This window comes from Daktulosphaira vitifoliae, unplaced genomic scaffold (genome assembly GCF_025091365.1).
Source record: "Daktulosphaira vitifoliae isolate Bord-2020 unplaced genomic scaffold, ASM2509136v1 Scaffold_496, whole genome shotgun sequence".
Lineage (NCBI taxonomy): Eukaryota > Metazoa > Arthropoda > Insecta > Hemiptera > Phylloxeridae > Daktulosphaira > Daktulosphaira vitifoliae.
Genome location: NW_026100061.1, coordinates 935 through 7108, shown reverse-complemented (window position 1 = coordinate 7108; position 6174 = coordinate 935). Strand labels below are relative to the sequence as shown.

The following is a 6174-nucleotide window of genomic DNA, read 5'->3' as shown; positions in this document are numbered from 1 at the left end:
ATAACAATAAGTGGGTAGATTATTTACCATACGTTGTATACGCCTATAATACTTCAATACATTCGGTTACAAATTATACGCCATTTTATTTAGTTCACGGCTATAATCCTAAAAGCATGTTTGATATTGCACTAATTCCCCCTTCCGATGGGAACGTTATCGATGAAATTAATAAAATCAAACATATTAGAAAATCATTACCCCAATTATTAGAGAAACAATCCGAACAGACTAAACAAAAACTATTATCATCGAATAATTTTTAATCTTTTAAAGCGGGAGACAAAGTTTTAGTTAAAGTCCCGGTAAAGGGTAATAAATTTTCAGATAGGTATGAAGGCCCTTATGTTATTTTAAAGAAAATAGGTCCATATAGTTATTTAATAAATCTGCCAAAAAAAAATATTCTGGTCGAGTCGCCTGTTCACGTAGACCAGTTAAAACCTTTCGTTTCTAGAATATAAAATCCATTCAAATCTCGGCCCGGGGCTAGCTCTAAAATAGTAAAATATGTATAGTAATGAGATGACAATATAATTACAATTTAACAATTTTCCGAAAATATAAGAATTATATTCTTTGATTCTTTGATACTTATGGCTTATTATTATTATTCCGTTCGACTAGATCGACATATTTTTATAATGGCATAATTTTATTCTAATTAACAAACAATGTTATAACATAACATTTATTATTTCGATCGGCTTAGCCCGACTTCCCTTTATTTATTATATATTATGAAATTACTTTTATTCGATACTATAAGGTGATATAAAATGCACGATACACGAGGTTTAAGAAAATTTACTTCTAAATAATCTATTTTGAAAAATAAATAGTGTCGAATTTTATAAAATTGGGCTTGAAAGAATATTTGTGGCAAATAAAACCCTTGGTTATTATTATTAAATTTAAAAAATTATTTTATTGTGGTACTTACCAAACATGATTTCCAATATAACATTCCAGGCATCTTCAGTCCAAATAGGTCAAACATACAATGAACAACACTATACAGTCAACGGTCGCCACATCCCCACATAATCCCCTATAATCTTAGCTATAATCTTACGTGACAAATTTGAATAACGGACTCTATTCATATGTTTACAACAATAAATCCTTTTGTTAACATATTATGACCTTATTGAATAGCCATTACTTATAATTACAATTGATACTAATAGAGCGAGCCAGTTAATATTTTAAATAAATTATTTCTTTATAAAATCAATTCGACATGCACGTTTAATATATACAAGTTAACTAAGTTGTTACAGCAGCAAAAATCGTTGTCTTTTAAACAGCCGTTATTACGGCTACCCTTATTATAGGATAATTTATATAATATAATCGTCCCGCAACTAAGGCGCAAGTCAGCCTAAATCAAAATACCCTATTGTGTGTATTTCTTCTTTTTTTTTATATATAATTAATGGACACTGAATTTTATGAGATGGTCACTGTGTATGTTTCACATATATTTTACTGTATACATTAGTACTATTATCGAGCATGCTTAACTTAATTTAAGACACCTATTGTAAATGTATGCAAGTTTTTGACAACGTTTTGGCTACATACATTAGGTTAACTTAGCTTATTTTTTTTTTTATTGTCATAAATAACATAAATTATTATCATTTTTTAATTCATGAACATTTATCATTTATTGTGTATGCATTGCTTATAATTGTATTCGGTACCCCAACATCCCCTTTTAATTATTAAATTTTTTTTTTAATAATAAGCGTTAGTGTTCTGAACAGACCTCGAGAACACGGAGAATACTCTTTGGGGCCCCGAGACTATTCAAGAAGTCGACGACAGGGCCGGGCTTTTCATAGGAACCGCTTGGTAGCCGACTATTGAGAGCCCACACGAAGGAAGCTCCTCTAACGCTCAAAAGCTTGTGAATTAAGGAGTGTGGACATCGAAGACCCAGAGGTTCTTACTACGACACTAATGTCCCTCCAAATTTTTTTATTTTAAATATTTTTTCTTTTCCTACGTAGAATTATTTTGCCAAAGTTCTTTTGTTTTGTATTAAGGCCTGGGGTCAGACCTTAAGTGTAGGGGGAGCAGCTGATACGATCAAATTTGCATGTGCCCGTATCTCTGTCTCCCATAACATCGTTGTACCGTTTAATAGACATATATATATATAATTAACACAGTGACATACAACAATACTAACAGGAGGGCGGACTGCACACATAAACACTTTTTGCAATTCACGGACAATGTGCCATAATAAGATATCCCTATCGACAGTTGACATTTTACCATCTTCGCGATCACTACTTTTGCCTGATAATTAACTTAACTTCGCTACCCCGTATATTATAGTGTGTGTGTGTGTCGCCGTCAGCTCCCTGTTGGATTATAACATCTCTAGGTGTCCAGCAGGTTGTATTATCTATTTAATATTTAAATTGCTTAATAAACATTTATTTATATCGTTGTTAACCTAAAGTGTTATATATATATATATATTGTAGTACGACCCTTGGTAGTTCCTCTAAGGGAATATAAATTAAATAGGAAACTTCAATACCTAAGGTAGATATAGCCTAGTCAGCTATCCCCCGTTGGTCCCTTAGAATACTGTCGACGGGCATTTAGGCTCAACCCCTAAATAGCGACGTAACACTACTGAACCAATAAAATATCAAAATAAATAGTAACTGCCAACCAAGCTAAAGGTACATAGATTTTCAGAAGCTAAACGAACGATAAAAATAATTGATGANACGATCGATAAAAATAATTGATGAAGATAAACAGTAGTAATCACACTAATAGCCCGGTAGTAATTGTTTACCTAAATCATTATTATTGATTATTAACTATGTATAGATTATACTTATGAGCGATAAAAATGAAATAACTAACGATAATAATCTACACACTATTAAAATCCGATAACGGCACAATCAATTATATACCGGTTAACATATATAACTATGCACAACAAAGTATTTTCCCGATCACACCGATAAACGAGCTTGATTTTTTCCCATAATGTTGAAAATTTTATGATCAGGAATTAAGAACTTCTAACCTTTGAACGTTGGTAGTATGCGGTGTTTTTAATTGTTGATAAACAGTACACCCCACCAGTATGATAATAGAATAGAAGAAAACATTAATAAGTTAATTATATGTGCATTAAGGAAATTACTGAACGCTAATCATAAAAATAATTTAAATAGAACGACAAAATAAAATTACTAGGATCAATATGGCGGTATAAAGGACCAAAATGTTTGAGTGTTCCTTTAACTAAAATTTAAAAGGATGGCACTACAAGTGTCATAAATAGACAACAGAATATGGAAGATTATTAAAAGATGTTGAGAGTATTCATATATTGATATTTCTATATAAGAATATTATACAAACATAACATATCACTAAAATTAATGTTAGTAAAACTTAACTATACTAGAAATATATACAATATATAATAGGTACATTAATAGATTATTTAATAGTAATGTAAAATAATACAATAAAGGCGACCTGTACATCCACAGATGGCAGTGACATGGTTTGCGGCTGGATTGCGAATTACAGGAGACTTAGTACAGAAGGCGTTCCACAACGTGGAAATGAAGTTAACTCGTCCCGACGATGGCGAATTTGGCGTAGGCGAAACTATGCGCGTATACACCTTTTGCGATGCTTCAAAAGAGCACAAAATAAGAAAAAACGAAATAAATTTACCAAGTACATTAGCCTTCTGTACTTCTTCTAACATTAGTTATGGAAAACCATGCTAACCTAGTACTATGCTTACATTCACAGATGAAAGATCTTAAGTAATATATATATCTTATTGAATTTCATATTTTTGGTATCTCCTGATTTATGATATATTATTTAGTTTTATGTTCTTTATTGTATTAAATATTTTAAAAATAAACATTTTAAGGGGAAGAGGGTTAATTTTTTTAGATAAATGCTCAATTGTTTATTTCAAACTTACATTTAATACGACGGAAAAATATAAGGACCAGAACTGTTTAATTTAAAATAAAATATTCTAAGGGAAAAAATGAATTAACAATTACCCCATTTGTTTACATTTACCTAACTTTACCTTAAATTAGGAAATATTTTAATTCAAATTATTGAAATAACCCTAAATTATAATTAATAAGAACCATCATTTTAAAACTTGAACACAGTGTTGAAATAATTTATATTTTTAGTTATTTTATTAATGAAAAAAAATGTATTATCTAATTATTAACTTAATTTAAAAAATAACTCAAACTTATTAAATAATTTGGTTCCTACGTATGGCATAATAATATTAGAAAGATTGTTTATAAATTGTGCATATAACAATTTTTTAGTATAAGTATATTAATATTTCATTAAATGTTGTAAATAGCATTTTTCACCTCTGAATGATTATAATCTACAGCTATATGTACCATTGGTATATTTTATAATATAAAAATTAAAAAATTTATATTATATAAAATTTTATTTTGACCAGATAGCTATAAATTATGAATGTAAAAATATAATTTGTTACGAAATTGATCTTATCAAAAAACTTGGTTTTTACATTAAATAAAACATAACTATTTTGTTTTATTTTTCGGAATCTTAGTACAAAAAAGTATCCGATATTTCTACAAAGTTAATTAAACTAGAACAAGAAAAGTGTGTCCCCACTGAAACATTATCTTTAAGTAATTTGAATGTAATGAGTAGTGTTAATAATGATACACCACCTACACAAAATTCTGTTAAAGAAATAACTCATGCTGAAGGTCATAATATTTTTTACAAACCACTTAATTTCAATCATTCTAACTTATGTTATGCAAGTAATAAACCCTCAACCTTTACCCCTACTAAGTACTTTCTTTAAATTTAAGTGATAAATTAATGTCATTATTTGTTTCATATAACTTTTGTAAAGATTGCTTCAAATTTTACAAAGTGAAAGTGATTTGTTGTTTCAAAAATGTAAGAACTTTATTGAAAACTCCAAAAAATCATGAAATTATAGATATAATTGGAGGTTCTTATAAATATTTAGAAATAAAACAAATGCTAATTTATTTTTTTAAAGACAAATAATTCTGAAAAATATATTTAAAAGGTAACAAAGAAGTGCGATTGGAAAAAGAATAAATAGAAAAAATTAATTATGAAATAAAAAATATTTTGATCTTATATAACTGATTAGTTTTTTAGACCTTTAAGATTACTTGATGATATAGAATAATATAAAGCATCAGAACTTAGAATATTTTTATTGTATCCAGGTCAAAAGTTTAAAAAAATAATTTGAAAAAAAAATCGTACTCCCATTTTTTACTGTTAGTGAATGTAATTAGAATTTTAATTAATGTTGAAACATGTAATGTTCATAATGAACTAGCATCTAATTTACTTAAAGAATTTGTTAATAAATATTCAACTCTTTATGGCTTCCATTTAATTACTTACAATGTGTACAGTTCAATTCATTTGGCAGCTTGTGTACTTGTACGTGGCTCACTTGATAAGTTTAGTTGTTTTAGATATGAAAATTATTTATATTACATTAAGAAATCAATTAAATATCCAATACAAGAAGTATACAGTAGAATTTTAGAAAAACAAATTATAATGATACGGTACCATACCAATCATTCTTTGTTTGTCCAACTGTATGAAATGAAGTTATGCAACAAAAAAATCCTTTTAAATTTATTAATGTCTCGGATAGTATTTTTGAACAAATTATTTTACTTTTTTTTAAAACTTTATTAAAATTAATAAAGAAAAAGATAAATACAATAAGATTAAATATAATTCTGTTGTATCTGTTCACCGTATAATTAAATCTATAATGAACCTGTTATATTACTTGTAAACAAATATTTTAATTATACTTAATTAAGTAATAAACCCATATCTTCTATTACAGTAGGTATATTTGTCGTTAACACTACTCAAATATCAAATTTATTTAGCATTAGTTCATCCTGTATTAAATACAAATGATTTTTTGTTAGAATGTCAAATAGACTGGTAGTTGTGTCATATTTATGCCACGAAGTTTGATTTTTTTTTTTTAATTTTAAAACTATATTATATAATGTTATAAATAAATTATTATATATGTTGATGATAATAAATTATCAAATATTATTTTTTCAT

General features: G+C 27.5%; 1 protein-coding gene across 1 annotated transcript in view; it reads left to right on the top strand.

The window, feature by feature from the left end:
* The window catches only part of LOC126909522 (uncharacterized), a gene marked incomplete at its 3' end in the record, with an annotated part of 6578 nt that extends 1728 nt beyond the window's left edge, over window positions 1–4850 (top strand). Inside the window, exon 2 of the mRNA XM_050691957.1 lies at window positions 4631–4850. Within this exon, the coding sequence (XP_050547914.1) occupies window positions 4631–4850 (220 nt within the window). The remainder of the gene's footprint in view (window positions 1–4630) is intronic.
* Window positions 4851–6174: the final 1324 nt, after the last annotated feature.